Raw genomic sequence first — 22,236 nt, 5'->3', positions numbered from 1 at the left:
AGAGACAGGGTCTCCTATGTTGCCCAGGCTGGTCTCAAACTCCTGGACTCAAGTGATCCTCCAGCCTTGGCTTCCCAAAGTACTGTCACTGTGCACAGCCTCAGAATACTTTGTTATCACTTTGGTTTCCAAATATTGGGAATATTTTGCAATTTACCTTCAAGACTACACAAGGCTTCAGGGCAATGCTCTTGCCTGAGTTGACCTTTGAAAGCGAGTAGAGCAGTAAAGCTATTCTTTTGTCATCAGATTTTTAAAAAAATGTTTTTCCTAAATCTTTAAGTTAATGTTTAAAAATATTGTTGAATTATAAACATCTATAGTACACTTCTGTTGTGTTTCTGGTAAAAGTAACTACTGTTAAGATCAACAGACCAAATTTATATAATACAAATGCTTTGGCAAATTAGAAATTGAGGTGACCATGCAGTAGTTCTTTTTAGGCATTGGGAATACTTGAATGCAAGAAAGCATTCCCTCATATTTTCAAGTATAAAAAGTCCTCTAAATTCCTTAACAGCAACAGTCAGTGTTTCCCTGCTAAGCACTGTTTTAATAAAGTTCCTGAGATTTTCTATTATAAAATCACATAAATTTATACTTCTGCATGCATCTGTATATGATTTTATTCCTATACTTGTTATATACATATAAGCTACATTACACATATATTTTTATTCTGAATAAATCTTAAAGTATAAAGGTAGTAAATTGAATAAATTATTAATTTTTCTTCACCGTATCACAGAACCTGTTTCTCCATTTTGAGCAATGGTTCTCGAACTGGGATGCACATTGGCATCTCCTGGATGGCTTTCACATATCCTACCCGCGAACCTTACCAAGGCAAAGTTATTTACACTGTCTGATTGGGAAGGGAGGATAGATCCAGGTGATTGCCATGTGTAGGCCAAAATGGGAACTACTCCCCTAGTAGACACTCCTCATCTTCTTTCCTTTCATGATTTCCACATTTCTTTCAACTCAGTCAAAATCATCTTGAATAGACAAAGGCAGCGTCAGTCCTACTAAAGGTTGAGAAAATGGCGGAGTAAAGATGATGAAGTCAGGGACAAAGGATGCAATGAATTTTAAGAATTTGAGATTCAAACTTCCTAAAACTTAGGCAAGGGTCTGTTTTTGAAGGTTACTCAGGGCTGAAAAACAATGGCATGCTTTCATGTTCTTCTTTGATTCTGTAGGATGTCCCAAATGGGGAATTTTCTTACATAACATTGATTTTGTAAATTCTTAACAGATCATACCCACTTTGGATGGAATGGAATTTTAATCTATTTTTTGAGCCAAAGAGTGTGACCTCCCTTGACCTTAAATATTTTTTTGTACCACACATGTGGGGATATGAGTATTGTGAACACTACAAACCTTTCTGTGAATGCTGCAAATTCAAGAACAAAGCTGGCCATGTATTGAATTTTAATCATCTTTTTCAGCAGCTGGTCCAGAAAAGGACATTTTCCTCTAAAACCTAAAAAGTTCAGAAGATAAATTTCTATAGAAATAAAGCAATTCATACTTATCTATTCAAAATTATTAGATCAAAGACTTTCAACTATTTTAGCTTCAAATACGTTTAATATATTCAGTTCAACTGACATGAAGTATGTGTGGTGCTGGCTTGGAAAAAGATTTGCTCTTTCCACAGTATCTGAAAAACAAAAATGTCTTTTCATCCATCCAAGGCTAAGCTTCCACTATGAGACCAATTTGACATTCAGATCTGGTAAAAATGTTTGATGGTATCAGTTAAAACCCTGTTGAAGTAGGAAGACCAGAACATGCTCATTAATGAGTATCTGGCAATGTTATCATCTACTTAAGATGGAAGAAAGGGGACAAGATCAAAATTATTCAATCCCTGAGTGATGGAAGAAGTAAAGCTTGAAGGAACCTATGCAGACAACATGTATGACATCCACCAATATCAGGGGATTTTGTAGACATTAATTATCCACTGCTTTACACCCTCCCCACCTGCCTTTTAAGCTGTATTTTATGATTGAGAAAAAAAAAGACCAGAAAAATAGAAATGAAGGAGATAGCAATCAATGAGCAACTCCATATCCAGTCTGCACTTAAAACTCAGTGCTTTATATATTTATTTGCAAAGTGAAAGGAACTGACTAATCCTCGTGCTGTGCCTTCCTTACTCACTTTTGACCAGGTTCTTGCTATAGCAACCTTGATCCAATTGAAGATTGTCATTTCTTACTCTTCCTCAGTTTGAAGCTTCTGCTTCTCTGAACAAAAGACACAAATCAAACAGGAATTTATTCAATCATTGCATTTTATCCATAATTTAAGGCATTTTACTTATAACTTTTTTTCTGAGTTAAAATTTATTTTGGTGGTTAACAAAAAGCCTTTAGAATTTTGAGTACCTGAAGGATTGGAATTTGAGGCATCCTTCTACACTCTGATAGTAGTAGGTGGTGAAAATGTTAAGTGAATTGAATTACATTGAAATTTTAAAATGGTTTGGAGCAACAGAAAAAAAATGTTATGTATAAATTAATTAAAAAGTATTTGGACTTTTTTTTAGCATCCCCTTGGGTACCAGGGATTCTTTTCTTTTCTTTTCTTTTCTTTTTTCTTTTCTTTTCTTTTCTCTTTTCCCTTTCCTTTCCTTCCTCTTTTATTTCTTTCTTTCTTTTCTTTCTTTTTCTTTCTTTCATATTTGGATTACTAAAAAAAGAAAGAATGTTGATTTTTAAATAAAGAGAACAATTTTCTGCAAATGGCCAGATAGTCGATATTTTGGTCTTTGTAGCTACAAGTCCTCAGCTTTTCCATTGTACTGTGAAAGCAACAGTAAACAATACTTTATGGCTACAGAAATGTGAGTTTTGTATACTTCTCGTGTGTCACAAAATGTTATTCTTTTTATTAAAAAAATTATTTTAAAATGTAAAAATCATTCTTAGCTGGCAAGACACACAAAAAGAGGCAGCAGGCAAGATTTGACCTGTGGACCAACCATACTTTGCCAGTCTCTAGTTTAGGATATTGAATATCTTCCTGATTTGAAAGTTTTCACTTTAGCGAAAATAATTAACTCCTGTTAGTCTGTTTTACAATATTCTCTTCACCATGTAATTCTTAACTGGCAAGTAGATTGCCTCTTTTGTTTTATTTATTTGTTTGTTTGTTTTGTTTTAAGTGACAGGGCCTCTCTGTCCCCCAGGCTGGAGTGTAGTGGTACAATCACAACTCACTGAAGCGCTGAACTCCCAGGCTCAAGCAATCCTCCTGCCTCAGCCTCCTGAGTAACTGGGAGTACAGATGTACACCAGCTGTAGTCTACAAATTTAACCTGTACCCAATACTTGGCTTAATATTAGTTTTTAATTTTTAAAAATGTTTTTGTAGAGATAGGGGTCTCACTATGTTGCCCATACTGGTCTTGAACTCCTGGCTTCAAGCAATCCTCCTGCCTTGGCATCCCAAAGTGTTGGGGTTACAGGCATGAGCCACGGTACCCAGCCTGTTGCCCCTTTGGATATGCTATGGCAGCCCAGAGTACTGTGTTGAGGATTCAGAAGTTGAAGAGGGGCAAATGAGCAGAGAGGGCAGCAGGAGAGTTGCCCAATTGGACCATCCACAGCTCTTCTACCTGTGTTATAATCTTACAAAATGCTTCCTTTATGTTCTGCTGATAAAAACTATAGATTTATTCTTGGAAACATTTTTCTGCAGGCATAAATTTTGCAACTGAGGTCATTGTTTTTAAATTAGAGAATTTGAAAGGATTCTAGTAATGCAGCTTCATGTGATATCCATTCTCATAGCCAACAAACATATTGATCATTTGCTCACCTCTTATAGGCAGAAATGGGGCTGGGGAGGAGGAGTGAACAGAAAAGGCCATTCACATCTCTAATACCTGGAAGTAACTAGTCGTCATTGTATCTGCTAAAATTATGACTAAATGAATAGAACTATATTAAGATATCTATTTATCTTCATTAAAATAAAAGCCTTTCTAGACCATACACAGTATTTAAAAGTTGTTCTCTGTATGTTATTGACTACCAGGTTAGAAAAATAAACACTGAACTCGTAATGATGGAATTTATAAATACATGGAACAGATTCTCTAGTGTTAATATAGAAATTTCAAATAAAATCTGACAAGGTAAATATTGTATCACATATCAAAATGACTTAAATTGTAGTCCATGGAATACTAGACTTAAATTTATATGCAGATTGTATTTTATTAGGTTTTTGAAGTTCCCTGGGCGGCCTGTCTTGCCAGGGCATTTGGAAATGGTAACTATTATAACCAATGAAAAAAGGCATTAAAAAATTAAAACAACGTAAATTACATGTAATTGTGGTCTGTTGAGTCAAACCTGAAGATAGTCTCAGACTCCTGCAATGAACTAAAACAACTTTAGAATTTAGTTTCATATAAAGTATTTATGCTTTTATACAGGTGGCATGTGTTAATATGGGTGTGTTTTCATATTAACGATTGTGATTAAAGTTTCTTAGAAGAAAATATACGTACGGGTTGTGGCACTTGACGTGTCCATATCCTGATCATGCTGGAGTGGTGGTGTTGGGTGTCAGGGCTCGGAACACAGTTGCTGAATGTCACTCTGAATATTATAGAATGAAACAAGTCATATCTGTGTTTGCCTTGAAAGGTATCCAGACCTAATATTATACTTTAAAGACATTCTGAAGTATTGACTTCGGAATAAGAGCAAGCATTCTTTAAGGCCTGGGCAAACCCAAAAGAAATTACTGAAATCTCCTATTTCAAGCATACATTTTAATAATAGTGCTCAATGACAAGTCATTAATTCCCTGCAACCTGACTCTTAGGTACAGGTCTCCAAAGGCTAAAATTAAGGGCATTTGTCTGCTTCCCTTCCTGTTTGATTGGGTATCGCTGTATGTAGAAGTACAAAGCTCATCTGTTAAGTTGGATTTACTATTCTCTGCTGGTATCCATATCCATGCCTAAAGGCTCATATTGAGATTGGTGTAAAATCGGCTGTCCCATCATGAATTGTTCAATTATCAACTCAAATAAACCTTACTAAAACCTACCTAACATGAAGGAGGTTGGCTGTGGCTCTTTGAAGATGCATCCAAAATGTGTGCATTAAAAACAAAAATGATAAGAAAAATTAATCACCCTCTTTGCATAAGATAGGTAGGGAAGCCTCATTTTTTAAGCAACACATGTTTTATAACTTTGCCATCGACAAATTTGACCTGTACCCAATGTTTGGCTTAATATTAAGAAATTAAATCTTCCCACTGGTATCATTGCCTTTTATAAGGACCATTTTGAATTATTTGTATACCTCTTCTTTGGTGGTGGTGATGGGAGGGCAGTTACATGCCACCAAGTCGTAACATACTTATTAAAACCTTATCCTTGTCAATAATGACTGTTAGCACATCTTTTCCCCTCACAGAATAAGAGCACTATGAAAAAATCACTTGAGGAAAAGGAAATGAATTAGGGCTGGGAGCAACTTGACTTTGGGTTTAGATAGAACTTGAAATAGATGTATTAGTGAAAGTTGCTATATCATCTCCCTATTTTTATAAATCCTTCTTTGTAAAAATTTGTTTGGTAATGTTATATTTGCCTTCCCAGAAATTCTGTGGTCTGGACAGTGTTATATAATATTCCCCAAAAATTCTAAACCCTCGAGGCCCTCTTCTTGGGGTCAGACTCAACTGTACCAATGAGAAATCAGTGCAGAAGACTTCTATTTTTTAGCAAAGCTGAGAGAAGACTTTGTCTTAACAATCTATACTAGTTAGTAAATTAACTAATTAGTTGATTTACTACATTAGATTTCAGAAGGGTTGTTCAATGACTATTCAATTTTCCATGTTAATTTGAAATATCATTGAATATTTAAGTGTGTACAGTGGGAAAGGACAAAGCAATGTTGGGTATACAGCAAGTACTCAATACACACTATGGCTTTATTATACTCTCTTTTTGCTGGTAGAATTTTCTGCTATGTAAATTCATTCCAGGCAAAGGGAAGAGACTGTGCCCAGGCCCAGACCCAGAAACAAGCCTGGATCCATAAAATAGCTTGTTCACAATGGCAGGAGCATAGCACAGGAGTGAGAAAAGTAGAGAAAACGAGGTGTGAGTAATACTGACCACTAGAGGAAAGGGAGTTACCCATTCAAACTAACAGATGAGAAGCGCTTCATAGATGAGATGACAACAAATGAATGCATTAGCATTCATTGAGATTTAGGACATTACACAACTTTTTAGAAATATGTATACTTAGTCTAAAACAGGGACCCTCAGTACAGATGGGAATTCTGACAATAATCACATCATGAGAAAGCTGCGCAAATTGGATTCACTGTTTTTGGAAAATGTAATCTTAGGGGGAAATATACTCTTGTAGCTATGTACTACTAAATTGAAAATCTACAGAAGAAATTATTTATGAAATGTGTAGGCATGCTTTTAATTTGGTGGTGGTTTAAATATTTTATGAACTATATGGGCAAGTTTTTAATTTTGTTGTGGTATAAATGCTACAAATTAAGCCTTTTTTTTTTATCAGTCTAAACTCCAAACTTGCAAAACAAGTTTTTATTTTATTTAACAAGCACCGATACAACACATCATGAGCCACGTGCTCCTCCAAGGGCTTGCTTGCACGTATCTCCTCCTCTAATCATCTTGACAGCCCCATGAGGAAACTGAGGCACGGAGGTTAAGAACTTGTTGAAGGTCTCAGAGCTAGGATTTCAAACCAGGCAGACTGGCACCAGGCTCTGTGTACTTAACCATTATGCTCCTTAAATTAGAATATCTCTGAGTCAAATGCTGTTTAATTTTCTTCAGATTATTGTGGGTTCTTTCAAGCTAAGCTTTCTGGCCATAAGTAAAAGTGCTTTTAGCATCTTGCACAGAAAGAACTCTTCCTAGAGGTTCATGGAGTGGCATCTATTTCAGACTTATACAAAAGGTATGGGACAAATATTAGTGTTTAACAGAAGCAAATGTTTATCAGTGGCCCAGACAATATTATCATTTTGGTTTTTACCTTCTAGACCAGGGGCTTGGCAAACAACAGTTATGAGTCAAATCTCACTCACCACTTGTTTTTGTAAATAAAGTTTCATTGAACACAGTCCTGCCCACTCATTTACATATTATCTATGGCTGCTTTCATGCTAAAACAGCAGCAGAATTGAGTCATTGTGTCCAAGAACATATGGCCAATAAAGCCTAAAATATTTACTACATGGCCTTTTATAGCAAATTAGCCACCCCCTGTTCTAAACTAGTGAGGTAGCCATCAGCCAGATGTAGCTACCAAGTGTTTGAAATGGGACTGGTTTGAGTTGAGATGTGTCATAAGTGTAAAACCTATCAGATTCCAAAGAGTAAAAAGAAAGAAAAAAAAGAAGGTAAAATATCTCATCAGTTTCCAAATATTGATTGCATGTGGAAATGACAATTTTATTAAAATTAATTTTACTTGGTTCTACATTTTTAATGTGACTACTAGAAAAATTTTAAATGTGACTCACATTTGCAGCTCACATTAGGTTGCTTATTGACAGTGCTGATCTAGAGCCTGGAATTTGGAGGATATGTGACCTCTAGAAAAAGCGGAAAGAGGAAAGATGGGGGAAGAGAGAAAACAAGCCCTTATATTTGCAAATATCTTTCTAAAGCAATAAAGTCTTCTACTTTGGCTCTTCCTCATAGGAAGGAATACTCAAAAATGGGTTAGGGGGTCTATGGAAATGATCATAGATGAGTTCTCCCAGAAGCAGACTCTGACTGAAAATTTGAATAGGGTGGTAATCCAGGAAGTACCTGGAGGGAGAGGGGATGCAAACAGGGAAGGGAATGAAGAGGAAAGAGGGTTAATGAGCAGGTTGTTGCTGTGGACCCACATGCTCCCTCCCACTGGTGCCCTGTGGGAGATTTTATAGACAGAGGCTCAGAGTGGTTCCACTCAGGAGGTGAGAAAGCTGAGCTGTTTGTCCACCAATTGTCAATAATTGCCACTTGAGGGCTGCTCCTAGGAGCATCATCTTCTCCTTACTTTCCCCAGCACCTGCCCTACCTGAAACCAGGTAAGACCCTGGGGTAGAAAGGCACAGACCCTGGGGTGGAAAGGCGCAGGAGCTTGCAGGAAAAAGTCATGAGCAAGCTGGAGAACAGTACCTGCCAGAGGCACATGGTTGGGTCCTTCTAGTGTCTGGAACTGTGTCCTACAGTCTTGGCTGGGCGCGGTGGCTCAAGCCTGTAATCCCAGCACTTTGGGAGGCCGAGGCAGGTGGATCACGAGGTCAAGAGATCGAGACCATCCTGGTCAACATGGTGAAACCCCGTCTCTACTAAAAATACAAAAAATTAGCTGGGCATGGTGGCGCGTGCCTGTAATCCCAGCTACTCAGGAGGCTGAGGCAGGAGAATTGCCTGAACCCAGGAGGCGGAGGTTGCGGTGAGCCGAGATCGCGCCATTGCACTCCAGCCTGGGTAACATGAGTGAAACTCCGTAAAAAAAAAAAAAAAAGAATCATGTAATTCGTAATTTCAACAAACACTCATGTAGTTCCCTGATGAGTGTGTTCATTTTCTCATTCGCTCTTAACAAGACTATAGGTAGGTAGGTAGATTTATCATTATCCATACATTATGAATGGGAAAACTGAGCCCAAGACATATGTAGTCATTTGTCCAAGGGAGTCCAGCTGGGATGGTAGCCCCAGTCTCCTCCCTCTGCATATGTGGTCACTCATACCTGACTCCTTGGATTTCTACGAAACTTGGCTTGAATAAGGAAATGTCAATATATTGCAGTTATCAAGGTGAGAGCAGGAAACTAAAACCAATTTTCTTGTGCTCTGTAGAATTTTTTTAGATATCCATACAGCAGTGTAGAAACTGATATCTACTTAACCCCACAACTTTTACACGTAAAAATATGATCTCTGTTTTGCACAAAGCACAATCCAAATCGAAAGGCTATGGAACCTGCTGACCACTACAACACAGAATGTTAGTGATAGAATTAATTTCCAGAAAATCTTCAGAGAAGTCCCTGTAGTGAAAGCTTATCGGCGCATGGCTCATCAAGGACAGGATTTTGTTACCTTTCCATTACCCAGGTTCCCTTCAAAAGTACTGTCAGCCCCTTTGGTACCACTTGGAAACAAGTCTCTCTCCCAGCTTAATTTCCCTTTATTATGCTCCTAACTGACTCGGTAATTCTTTGCAGACTTCAGTAACACTTGTACTATTTAAATTTGAATAACCCCAAAGGATCTGGATAGGTCAATGTGTTTAAACCACAGGTTTTAGTCTATGTATTAGTTGATTAAAAACAGATTTGATGCATGATGTATACTTAATAAAGGGAGGGGGAAGCAAGCAGATGTTTGTAAAATCTCAATGTGTTGGATTGCATTTCTTTGGCCCTCTTTTGCTGACTAGCTTTAGAAAAGTCATACTTCTGACAATTGAACTGTAAACAGTTAGATGATGTATTTGCCTGGAAATTTCCTGCTGTGAAGGGTCAGCCAAAAAGAAAAGTAAAACTATCCCCTAGTATTAACATAGCAAAAAAGTTGACAAATATACCTTATAATAGTTATGTCTAAATCAAGGACATTGAAAGAATTGGATGCTTCAAAATCATCCTCTAGTCTCTGACCATTAAGTGAGTAGCAGTTGCAGTTCATTTAATCCAAACATAAAGACAAGTTTGGCTTTTGTTGTTGTTGTTAAAAGCAAGTTTTTCTTTGTTACAAGCATAAGATCAAGTCGTACCTAAATCACTGTGTCTAGTTCATTCTCTGACTCTTCAGCCCCTTGTATCCCATTCTTTGTGAGAAAGTTACTTTTCTCCTTTAAAATCATCATATTTGAAATGTTTTCAGTGTTTCCAAGACAGAATTGAAGATTTCTTATTGGTTTTCCAGTCCAGACGAAATGTACACAAAACTTTCCTCTGAATTTTGAACACATGAGAATTATAGATAAAATATTTTAAAATGTATTTTAAAGAATACATAACCAAGTGTAACCATATGTGGAAAGCCTCCAAAGACCAGAATGAAAGAAAGTGTAGAGTGGTAAGGGAAGACTGACACTGGGCTGCTCCCAAGAAGTGGAGGTGACATGGGGCAATGGGGACTTCAGAGGACACACAGGAGGTGAACATCATATGTGGCAAGAGGCTTATACACCTGGAGGCCAAGACCCCCACCCCCCATATTGTATACACTGGACTCAAAGGGAACCTGACATCTTCTCTGAAATAGAAGGCAGACGCAGAACTCTCATGGAAGGAATCAGAGGCACTCAGTCAAACTAGGATCTATGCCTCTGTCACACAAGAGTACCTTGTGGAAGCGTCCTCTTTGGGAAAAGAACCTCACACCCTAACTCAGAATATGCCCCTCATCTGGTGGGGCTGTGTCAATCTCTACTTAACGGCACAGGTAACAAAGTTTACATAGTATGAGCGGTCAGGCAAAAATTACAAGACAAAGATAAAATCAGATCCCTGAGAAACATTCAACAAGCACAGGGAAATATGGAATTGCCTTTTCTCAAAAGAGCTTAAGAATAAGTAAGTTTCGTTGTCTTGAGATTATGGAGAAGAGGATTGTGTTTTTGTAATAGGAAAAGAAAGAAATTCAGTAAGAAAAGGGAGATGTGATATAGAACCTACTGGAAATGAAAATGCATTCATAAAAAAGTTTTTTAAACAGTTAATAGGATAAACATCAGATTAATAAGTTTAACTTATTTTAAAAATAACCAGAAAGTTTTGCTTCTGACATATGCATTTTGAGCCGTAGATAAAAGTGGTTCTTTTCCTTAATATACCTTTCTACATAAAAAATTTAGGGAAGTAGAGTGAGCTAAAATTTTTATAAATAAATTTTATAGCATAATGAAATATTAACACCTTTATAAACTTGTTTTCAAAATCCCTCAAACTCTCAAAATCCTCTTTCTCAGATGGCATTATAAATTTGAGGTCCGTTTTCTTCTCCATGAAATTTCCTATTGTTCCAATATCTTTGCCATACTTGTGGAACTCCTTATGCTAAAACACAGTTTCCCTAATCTTTTGCCCTTTCAACCTCTCTGATGTTGGCATATGACATTGTTCTATTCCCTGCTTATGGAAGCTTCTTCCACATGCTCACTTCTGTCTTTCCAAGAAGTTTCCACTGTTGTGCAACAAAAAAACCCCTGGACATCCTTCAAGCCTCAGCTGTAAGACTTGGCCCTCTCAGAAACCTTCTACCAGCAGCCATCAACTCTTCCCTTCTCTTGTTTACAGCATCTTTCTCCCAATGTGTACAGCCATCTATTTCCTTGCAGACAGGGAGTAGATATTAATGTTTTTATTTTGTTTCCCCACTGTCTCTTTCAGAGTCTGGCATAATAAGTACTTGTTATGTGAACACATAAGTAAATGAATGAAGAGTATAAACACATAAGTAATTGAATGAATGGTATAAATCAAACTTGTCCAACATGCAGCCAGCAAGACCACCTGTGGCCCAGAACTGCTTTGAATACAGCCCAATACAAATTCATATACTTTCTTAAAACATTATGAGATTGTTCTGCTTTTTTTTTTTTTTTTTTAGCTCATCAGCTATCATTAGTGTTAGATATTTTGTGTGCGGCCCAAGGCGATTCTTCTTCCAGCGTGGCCCAGGGAAGCCAAAAGATTGGACATCCCTGGCAATCAAGAACATGTGAATGAGAAAGTACAGAGAAATCTTAGTGAGTCTTACCCAGAATAGAGAGTTATTGTGTTTGAAAATAGGATGAAATAGTCATTCCGGAGAACTTTTAGTTTGATGCTCTAAAAGAATAGGGAATAATTCCAGAGTCTTATGCAGGATAATGAATGGTAAATATAGTATTCAAAGAAATTTCATCTGGCATTGATAGACAAAGAATGGAAGCATGAACAATAAAATGTACAATTGTTCTTTGGTATCCATAAAGGATTAATTTCAGGGCCTCTCATAGATACTAAAATCATGGATGCTCAAGTCCCTGATATAAAATGGCCTGTTTTTTACGTATAACCTGATCACATCCTCCTGCATACTTTAAATCACCTAGATTACTTGTATTACCTAATACAATGTAAATACTAAGTAAATCATTGTTATATTCTATTGCTTAGTGAATAATGACAAGAAAAAAGTCTGTACATGTTCATTATAGATGCAGTCATCCATTTTTTTCTGAATATTTTTGATCTGCAATTGGTTGAACCCAGGTATGTGGAACCCAGTGGAAATGCAGAGCCAATTCCACTGTAACTGACCAAATGTGTGTGTGATAAGGATTTATTATAAATGACCATATTGTCAGCAAAAGCTAAACAATCCCTTCTGCCAAGGGTTTAGCTTCAGCCTGCCCATAAAAGGATAAATCTGAAAAATCCAATGGTGGTTGATTTGATGTGAGAATATATTCCTTATATTATTGACAATTCTGATTCAAGTAAAGGGATAGAAATCCAATTACCTCCTTTCTCCCTAGGTCATGACCTAGAAATAATCTATAATTAATTATTCTGTTAAATATCCCTGAGTTAGTGCAAGAAGCAGGATCAAAAGAAAAAGTCTGAGCATATCTAAAAGGTTTCTTTTAATGCAACTTTAGAAAATCCAGTTTAAATCTATAAGTACTTGAAATTATGTTGATTTCACTGAGGTTTCTGAAAAATGTATCCGTTTTTTCTGAGTATGAGTAATTTTGTATATCTGAAGTATAAAAGTATGCAGAATAATATTTTTCTTTTTTTTTTTCTTGAACAGCAAAACTTAGAGAGTAACCTCACCAACCTTATTAAGAGGAACACAGAACTGGAGACCCTTTTAGCTAAACTCATCCAAACCTGTCAACATGTTGAGGTGAGTATCTCTCTATTTCTGTATGATATGTTTCATATGAAAACTGCCAGGTCGATGTTTTTATATCCTCATGCTTTATAATTTTAAAACAGGAATCTTTCTTAAAATTAAATATTTTGCAAAGGCCAAAATAAAAGATGGCTGAAATTAAAAGGAATTAGAACTCCAGGAGACTCTCTCCCGTCCAGGGCTACCTCCCATTCCCAGTATAGTGCTCCCTGATCTAGCATCACATACGAATGTTGTAGATTTTAATTACCCTTACAAAGAACAGTTAAAATAGGTATTGTGTTAGTGTAGTAGGGCTGCGATAACAAATTACCACAAACTGGGAAAGTATAAAACAAGAATAAATGGTTCTCTCAATCTTGGATGCCAGAAGTCTGAAATCAGGATTTTGGTAGGGCCATGTTCCTTTTGAAGGCTCTAGGGGAGGATCCTTCCTTGCCTCTTCCCATTTTCTGGTAGTTGCAGGCAATTCTTGGAGTTCCTTGGCTTGCAGCTGCAGCACTCTAACCTCTGCCTCTGTCATCACATTCTCCTGCTGTGTCTCTGAATTTGTGTCCAAATTTCCTAATTGTTTTAAAGAGCCCACCCGACTCCAGCCTTACCTCACTTTAACTTGATTACATCTGCAAAACTCTATTTTCAGGCCAGGCATGGTGTGGCTCACACCCTGTAATTTCAGCACTTTGGGAGGCCAAGGCAGGAGGATCACTTGAGCTGAGGAGACCAGCCTGGGCAACATGGCAAAAACCCATCTCTACTAAAAAATGCAAAAAATTAGCCAGGTGTGGCAGCACACACCTGTGACCTGTGACCTCAGCTGCTTGAGAGGCTGAGGTGGGAGGATTACCCAAGTCTGGGAAATCGAGGCTGCAGTAAGCTGAGATTGCACCACTACACTCCAGCCTAGGCGACAGAGTGAGACCTTGTCTCAAAAAAGAAAAAAACACACTCTATTTTCAAATAAGGTCCCAGTCACAGGTATTGGAAGTTAGGACTTGAACATATCATTTTGCGGACACAGTTTGACCCACTGCAGGTGTATATTAATATACACAACTAAGATGTATATTATATTAATGCATCTTGGTTGTCAGATGTGTTTCCATGAAATAAACCACAATTGAAACAAGAGCAGAACATGCAATGACTCTGCACCGCATGAGGAAAAAATAGATGCCACTTCCTTTTTGTGATTTTCAAAGTCCTCTTCCATCTCCCAAACTGGCTTTTTTACCACCCCACCCCATGAACTGAAACTAAACAATTGCCATTCACTCCACTTTTAAGCCTTCTGGCCCTTAAGCAAGCAGTTCCCTCTGCCTGGTAGGCCCATTCCTCCAATCCATGTCTATTTGTCAGAATGCTTCCTGTGTACCCTACAAGTCCCAAGTCAAGAGGCACTTCTGTTGTGGATGTTTCTCTGGTTCCATGAACCAGAGTCATCTCTCCTTTCTCTGAATCATGTAACATTTTATGATACCATGTATGTGATTCAGAGAAAGGAGAGATGTCCCCACCCCAATCTCATGTCAAACTGCAATCCCCAATACTGGAGGTGGGGCCTGGTGGGAGGTGTTTGGGTCATGGCGGCAGATCCCTCATGGCTTGGTGCTGACTTCATGATAGTGAGTGAGTTCTCACAAGATCTCGTTGTTTAAAAGTTTGTGGCACCCCCCGCCCCCTCCCACACACACTCTCTCTCTGTCTCTGTCTCTCTCTCACTGCTACTTTCGCCATGTGATGTGCCAGCTCCAGCTTTGCCTTCTACCATGTATAAAAGCTTCCTGCGGCCTCATCAGAAGCTGAGCACATGCCTGGTGCCATGCTTCCTGTACAGCCTGCAGCACAATTGAACCAATTAAACCACTTTTCTTTGTAAATTACCCAGTCTCGGGTATTTCTTTTTTTTCTTTTTTCCAAGATGGAGTTTCACTCTTGTCGCCCAGGCTGGAGTGCAATGATTAGATCTTGGCTCACTGCAACCTCCACCTCCTGGGTTCAAGCGATTCTCCTGCCTCAGCCTCCCGAGTAGCTGGGATTACAGGCGTGCACCACCACGCAAGGCTAATTTTTGTATTTTTAGTAGAGACAGGGTTTTGCCATGTTGGCCAAGCTGGTCTCCAACTCCTGACCTCAGGTGATCTACCCGCCTCAGCCTCTCAAAGTGCTGGGATTACAGGTGTGAGCCACCACACCCGACCTCAGGTATTTCTTTTTAGCAATGCAAGAATAGCAATAATCTTCTCATGATTTTATCATTCTTTCATGTACCAGTTCCATTTTTCCAAACAGAATGTGAAGTCTTTGAGTATGGGAATCAAATCTAATTCATCTTTATATCTCATAGACTCTAGTGCAATAATTTTCACACACTAGGAGCTCAGGGAATTTGTTTTAGATGAATTTGCATCATGATACTCCAAATGGTAAATTTTGAACACTATTTGAATGCTCGCAAGTTCAGCTTCCCCAAAATATCTAAAGTTGGAGAAGCAAATTATTTTGAGCATGCATTTAAAATTTTTGACACTAGCTCTATTTTTGCAATAAGAATTTCTTCAAGTCCCTTTGATCATCTAAGCAGTAAGTTTATAGACTCCTATATGCCCATAACAGTAGATGTACAATGTAGCAAATAATAATAAAGATTACAATATGTTAGAGAACAATGTACACACACATAACAACATATTTAAAGAACAGTAGAGTAGTCAATCAGGTGCTAAGCTAGTAGAGTATGGCATTTATTGATTCTAAGATTCGCATTTGTTTTTACAAACTAGTATCTTTGAAATTGAGCTGCTTAAATGAATGGTGAGACAGTTTAATGGGCAATATTTGTTTGTTCCTGTTGGCACACAAAATATAGAGGAGACAGTTGCTGGTATCTTAGATTAGATGGAGTATGGTTTGGGAAGTGGGGATTAAAAGAGAAAAAAAACTGAGTACAATTTTTGTGAAACTTTATGGAAGAGTCAGGACTTGAGCCAGTTCCTGTAGATTTCATAACTATTGTTTTTCAATACCCTAGGTATTGAGGTGTCAGCTTATTTATGCAACACAATGGTGTTTGTCGATGAGACATTCCTCAGCATAACAGAAATTAGCAAAGATTGCTTTCAGAAAGATCCTATCAGTGTAAAAGCATGTCTACTATGCAAACACTGGTGCTTTGGTGGAAGGCTTAAAATACTTTGTGTTTGTAAAGTCTGTGCTTTTACTTACAAGTGCTCCCCTTGTGATTGGAAATTTAAAACTGGTTACTAAGAGAAACACATGAGTTAGCAACTTTTTCCAACTCCAAATTTGTTGTGTTTTCCAAAGATAGTATCCAGGGAGATAGAAATTAGGGATGTTCTCATCTCCTACCTAAGTCATCTACTCCTGCTGTTCATCATTTGAGGTGCTGATGGAGGTTATGATAGGTGGAAGAGGGAAAAACATACAAAAGGAAAAAAAAAGGAGGAATTAGAGCAAAACATAGGTGAGAGAGCAGATTAGGACTGTCCAGTGAGCTCAGCGGTTCACTCAGTAGACCCCTTCCTTTAAAAGCTACATGATTGTCAGGGTAGAACCAGTCTATCATGTCATCATGCTGAGATGAAGTTGAGAGTGTGAAGGCAGCAACATCGGCAGCAGTGTGTTGCAGAGCCCAGACCTTTCGAACCCTCTGCTTAGAGTGGATTCTCTTTTGGCAAGCATCTTGCTAGGGAACATGTTGAGCCTCGTTGATTAAACAACATTGGAAATAATAGTGAACAAGCAAAATGTTTTCATTATTATAGGGTAAAGTGAATACATATTATATGAATAAATGGATGAACAAAATGAAATAATCTGTGTTCCATATCTTACTTTTGTGATGTGATGGCATTTGATGTTTAGGACAATAAGAAAGAATTATTTCTCCTCAGTTAAAAAAAAAATTACCTGAGCTTTACGGTAAATCTTATAAATGCTTTATGGATTGGGTGATTATTTCATTCAATTTCAGCTAGTTACTCCTTAAAGCATTAATGTCTGGTTTCCATTATGGCCTGTTGTGATTTCAGGACAAATGCATTGCTCCTAATGCAATATTATTATGGCTTGAATTTACAAGATGCTATTCATCCTAACATGATGTAAAATTGCATTCTAAGACATTCAGTAATTTCAAATGATACATAAATTGAAGAGATTTACAAGGAGATTTTATTTTTATTTTAACAGATAAATTGAAGAGATTTACAAGGAGATTTTATTTTTATTTTAATAGATCAGATATTATTTTAGTTGCAATACAGGCTGTTCAAATAAAGCTATTACTGAATTGATTGTAGTGGACTTGCAAATAGACACATGCATGCCATTAGAAGTAATTCTAGACAAGGAATAAAGAATATTCATTCTTTGTTGTTTTTGTATAAATCCTTTGGAATGGAAACACATGTTTATGGGTGAGTAAATTTGGTGTTTGGGAAATTTATTCTAGATAAAAATGAAAGAGAATTATTTATGAGTAGAAAAATGATACTTACAGTACTTATTTTTACATTTGTTTTTACTTCTAGTTATTAATATTCTGAAAGTATGATTTTCAAAAGCTGAACTCCCAATTCTCATATAATGATCGAATTAGTCCACATCAAAAATTTATTTAACTTCTTAATGAAGGAACCAGCAAGATGATAAAGCTGCTTCCAAGGAGGATACCAGAAACGGATACATATAAACATGGGAAGGGGGTACAAAACTGGTTAGTGACCTACAGGGCAATAAAGCTAAAACATTTGGACAAAATAAGTTGCATATTATCAGGCTTCTCTAAGTTAACATATAACTTTGTAGAGTCTAAGCCCTAACCACTAGTAAATAGAAAGTCAAACTCTGTTACATCCCAGTCTGGAGAGTCCGATGACCCTGACTTGGGCTGACTTCATGGAACATGCTCTAGTAGGACTTTGGGAGGGCTCATGGTCTTCTTTTTCTCTTTTTTCCAAGTTTTGGATAATTTCATTTAAAACAACTTTCTGTTCTAGAGACTGTTGATCTGGGAGCAGTGTTTGTTAAACAAATATTTCTGGGAGGGGGTGTACATTTTTGCCTGTGGACAGTTACTTTAATTTGTTACAGTGTCTTGCTAGTTTGTTCATTTTGGTAGTGTGGATGGAGTACCCACTGTGTGTGTTGCACTGTGCTAGGTGCCAAAGGACCCTGTCCACAGGAATTTACCATCTTCACTAAGACAGAAGAGCACTTGTAACAAAAAATAAAGTAGAGAGCCATAATTACCATAAAGAAGGTGTGGATTATCTACTTCAAAATTTCAGAGAAGCAAGAAATTACCTCTAGCTGGGGACTGGAGTAGGTAGCACAAGATCTGAGCCTGCCTTAAAGGGTAGGTAACATTTGAGATTATGGAAGCAGGGAGACAGCACTGATTGCCAGGCAAATAAAGGCATGGGGATAGAAAGATGAGAAGTGTATGTACACAAAGCAAGAAGTTCATTCTGGAGAAATGGAAAGAGTGGAAGAAGGAAGGATGTGTAGGAACCAGTTTAGGAGAGATGAGAGCCGGAAAGGCTTTCATGTTGCATTTGAGTTTGAACTTTGGTTTTGAAGGTTTAGTGAGGGTTCGAGGAACACATAGACCTGTGTAAGTTTCACAGTGACAATTGGCCTTCCTAACTCTTTTCTGGAAATGATATTTTTGCTTATTGAGAAAATAATATGGATATTGTCATGCAAAATAATCTCATGTCCAAGGGAAACCTTCACAGCACTAGTAAACTCCAAAAAGCCCATTGAGTTTGCTAGGCACCAGAATGCTATTCTTTTAAATCAGTGCAGTGGAAAAGAATTTCCTGATTCACATCCTTGGTTCCTAGATGGTACTTCTTCCTTTTCCTTTTCCTGAAGGTGTCCTTGTATTTAGGTATGAGCATTCCCCGGGAAAATAATTCCCATGGCAGCGGGAGCTAAAAAACTCACAACGCAGAGGCACCTCCTAATTGTAAATTAAATCAATGAATTTCTTCCCATGACCTATGAGGAAATGCCACATCCTTGTAAGTCCACACCTCCTCCCAGGAATTCACCTCTGCTTTTCTGTAGAATGGAAAACAGTTTGAAGGTCCCCCTTCAGCCACCCCACTCTCCCCGCCCACACCACATTGTTTTCATAACTTGTTTTTTCAATGAAGGTAACCAAATGAATGGCTTTTTTATTGTAAGTGGCAATGTTTTTAAAACGGTGGAGAACAAAGAATGGCATGCAGTGGCTCATGCCTGTAATCCCAGCATACTTTGGGAGGCCAAGGCAGGAGGATCACTTGAGCCCAGGGATTCAATAATAGCCTGGGCAATATAGTGAGACCTCATCTCTACAAAAAATAAAAACCTAAACAGGCAGGTGGTGTGCACCTGTAATCACAGTAACTAAGGAAGCTAAGGCTGGAGGATTGCTTGAACCTGGGAGGTCCAAGCTACAATGACCCATGAGCATGCAACTGCACTCCAGTATGGGCGACAGAGTGAGACCCTGTCTCTTAAAACACACGCACACACACACACATACACACATACACACACACACACACACACACGAGAGCAGAGTATGAAGGCCAAAACAGTTTGGGACTCAGGAGGCAGAGATATTGAAAGAGGAACTTCAGGTAGACTCCTAAGAAACGTTTGTCTAACTCAATAGCTAGGATTGTAAAAACTAATGGGCTTTCAACCACTCTGTTTTGTTTTCTTCAAGAGAGAAATAAGGTAGAATGGATGAGTTTGGAGTCATACTAGACAAGTTTGGAGTTATATACAGAGTGAAAGACAAGCTTATGAAAAATGATCAAAATTTGGGTCAGCTGCAGAACTTAACTTTTCTAGGTCAGATAAGGACTAAATATATCTCTTTATCATAATCCTCTTCCCATTTTCTTGGAAAAATCAGAAGACATAGTTTATTAGCTAAGCAAACACTTAGAATCACTGATGTGTACCAAATTCTCTTCACATTCTGATAGTCAGGTTCTTTTCCAGCAAATACAACACCTTGTCACTTAATAGATGTTCATTTGGGGAATGTTAGGTAACTGTGACTGTAAATTCACAGTGAGATGATGGCCTAGAACAACTGGGAAAGGGTGGCCAATTGCCATAATGGTTTTGGAAGGATAAAGAGGATAAAGGCTCAGCAGTCCTTGCCATTCTTGCCCAAGGTCATCCTAGAAGGGCATTTTCTAATCCAACATCCCTTCAAAGTTCCAGCACTGGCCTCTTTGGTTCATCTTGCCTTGTTTGTAATCACGTCTTAAAATTCTTTTTGCCATTATTTTTCTCATTAAGTTTTTAATCTATTTTTGTTGTGGTTTTATTTTAATGGAAAGTTTGCTCTCTTATGGCTTTCTCTGAGTATTTCCAGTGCTGGTTGTCATGTAGAGTGACAAGGTTCTTGTGGAGGAATTAAGTGCTGTTTAATTAGATTTCTGCTCAGATGATGAGCTCTGTAAACTGAAAGGGATAAGAATGAGGTGTTACTTGGGTGATATGCAGCTTGTAAGAAATTGTAGAAAATCACTTGGCAGAACAAATGGGAGTCTGTAAAAGACATTTTCAGTAATTCACCAAGCCCTAAACGCATTCATTTGTAAACTTTGAAATAATGAAAAATCACTGGGTTAAAAAGAAAGATGAACCAGTTGTTTAATTTTGTTGTGCAGCTTTGTAATGCCAAAGCATTCGCTCTCCATGGAAACCTGGCAGTGGCTTCATCCAAAGTCATTGGATGAAGACCAGCAGGCAAACACCAAACAAGCTATTTGTGTCTTGTGAACGTGTATCTGATCTTGGATGAAGTATATTCTGCTAGGGGCCAACATGAATGTCTAAAGTTATAATCCATTGTCACTTGCAGATGAGGGTCAGGTTCCCAGCCGATCTGACCCCCTGTGAGAATGCTTTCAAGGTATAATCAGAGTCAGATTCTGGGCCTCATTAAACCACATCATACAATCCACAGTCAGCTCTGGCTGTCCATGTAATCGGCTCTAGAATTAAGGTAATGTGATAGTGTAAATATGGTGGCTTTCAGAAACTGGATTATGATGAACCACTATAATAAAGATTGATTTCCCAAGTTCAGGTCTTAGAATTCCCATGACAAAAGAGAAAAGGAACTGTTGGTCTGCATGTACAGAAATTCATCATCGCTGGAGAAGATTTATTTTTTTACTATGGCATATGAATAATGGCTATGTATACAGTTTACCAAGTTTACTAAAATTGACAACTCATGAAGCAAATTTAGTTTTTCTTGGTAGAGATTAATCATTTATTAAAGTATCTAACATATTTGAATGTCTCACTTTGGATTCAGTACTCTTGGCTTAGAAAAATTTGATTTATAACAAGCATTGGATCCTGTTTCCTTCTTGGGTATATTCATGAGGAATAATGAGAAGGTATTGGTAAAAATCTTTGAGTATTTTGGAATGAGATTAATCTTACAAATAAAAGAAAATAAGGCTTAGTAAGTTGGTATTACTTTTAGAGTGACATTCCCAAGTTTCAGTTTTGAAACTTTATATAAAACATTATCCAAACCTTTCATCATCTGCTAATCTTTCTGGTTTGGGTGGCATGACCTATTGCATCATATGCAGAATCCTATCTAGTGGCTCAGATTGGCATATGAACACTTGTACGTGCCTCTGAAGACAATCATTCTAATGTTTAAATTTCGTAGTGCAGATTTCCAAGTTTAATACTTAAATGTGAAGTAATAGGCCTTAATTGGAGGCCCAAACGCTGAGCATTAGGAAGTTAGAAAGATAGCATGCTTTTTTCTGATATGTCTAATTGTGACCCCTCAACACAATATGAGAATTCCTTATCCTGTCTCCCTTACAGTATTCCACATACAACCTTCTTTGCCTGGAAATATTTTCATGTTTGATTGACTAGAGCAGCAGAGATGTTTCTGGCATGATAAAAAGAATAATAGAAGCAGGCTGTGATACGTTTTTTAAAATAGCAATTGTTGGCTGGGCATATAATCCCAGCAATTGTGGGAAGCCAACGTGGATGGACCACTAGAGGTCAGAAGTTTGAGACCAGCCTGGCCAACATGGTAAAACCCGGTCTCTATAACAAAATGCAAAAATTAGCTGGGTGTGATGGCAGGCACCTGCAATCCCAGCTACTCAAGAGGCTGAGGCAGGAGAATCGCTTGAAGCTGGGAGGCAGAGGTTGCAGTGAGCCAAGATTGCGCTATTGCACTCCAGCCTGGGTGACAGA

At 37.8% G+C, this 22,236-nt stretch overlaps 1 protein-coding gene across 6 annotated transcripts in view; it reads left to right on the top strand.

The window, feature by feature from the left end:
* Positions 1-22,236, top strand: part of MID1 (midline 1) — a 371,641-nt gene that overhangs the window by 271,201 nt on the left and 78,204 nt on the right. For all 6 annotated transcript variants that reach the window (XM_017509924.2, XM_037731852.1, XM_037731853.1 and 3 more), the window contains exon 3: positions 12,850-12,945. In XM_017509924.2, the coding sequence (XP_017365413.1) occupies positions 12,850-12,945 (96 nt within the window). The remainder of the gene's footprint in view (positions 1-12,849; positions 12,946-22,236) is intronic.

The sequence above is a fragment of the Cebus imitator genome, unplaced genomic scaffold (assembly GCF_001604975.1).
Source record: "Cebus imitator isolate Cc_AM_T3 unplaced genomic scaffold, Cebus_imitator-1.0 Scaffold426, whole genome shotgun sequence".
In the NCBI taxonomy this organism is placed as follows: Eukaryota; Metazoa; Chordata; class Mammalia; order Primates; family Cebidae; genus Cebus; species Cebus imitator.
Note: the sequence above shows the minus strand (reverse complement) of the source record. Positions and strands in the feature narration are given on the sequence as shown.